Genomic DNA, 717 nt, shown 5'->3' with positions numbered 1-717 from the left:
CAATTCTAACCCTTTATCGTGCACAGCCGTTTATCAAAGGATAGATACAAAATTATCGTTGTTATTACCGTGTCATCATAAACAAAGCCCTCTTTCCGTGTGTCCTTGCTAACAAACATAACATGTTCATTTTTGTACCGGTTTATCGTAGCGATATTAATTCAGAACACGTATCTCTCTTCTTGTATATCTCATATGAACAACCAATGTCCAGCACATCAGTGATAATAACACTAACATGTCTGCGCGATGCCTTGGTCAAAGTGTTGCTACTGCCCCTGCTAAACACTGAACTGCTATCCATAAAACAAATGCCTTCACGGATGTAAAAATATTTACATTCCGAAAGCTGTTCAATACATTTTAATAACAAATCTTATAACAGCTAAAATTGTATGTTCTATTTACTGACACTCTGTCTAGAGGTTATAACCACGAGTTCGTAAGAAAGATGGCAGTTTTAAATGTCCATGCTAGTGTTACAATAAACTACGAATAGTCTAAACATGAATTGGTAGGTGTTCTGGTCGTTGTTATGTCTTGATAACTAGTCATACGACTCGTTGGATCGTACATCTTATTTTTTTTGTTGAAAGAACATTCATTTACCTCCTCGAACAACAACACCAGAAGGAACATACGTTTCTGGTGAGCGTCGTATTTCGTGAAAAGAATTCTTTGACTACACTATTCATTCAGCTAGTTTTGTTGTGAAGC

The 717-nt window shown here is 36.4% G+C and overlaps 1 protein-coding gene across 1 annotated transcript; it reads right to left on the bottom strand.

The window, feature by feature from the left end:
• Positions 1 to 142: 142 nt before the first annotated feature.
• Positions 143 to 304, bottom strand: VCUG_02858 (uncharacterized protein; the record flags this gene model as incomplete). The annotated part of the gene is made up of 1 exon (XM_008077565.1): positions 143 to 304. One exon carries the CDS (start codon positions 302 to 304, stop codon positions 143 to 145), a length of 162 nt encoding a protein of 53 aa, XP_008075756.1.
• Positions 305 to 717: the final 413 nt, after the last annotated feature.

This window comes from Vavraia culicis (assembly GCF_000192795.1).
Source record: "Vavraia culicis subsp. floridensis unplaced genomic scaffold supercont1.265, whole genome shotgun sequence".
NCBI lineage: Eukaryota > Fungi > Microsporidia > Pleistophoridae > Vavraia > Vavraia culicis.
Note: the sequence above shows the minus strand (reverse complement) of the source record. Positions and strands in the feature narration are given on the sequence as shown.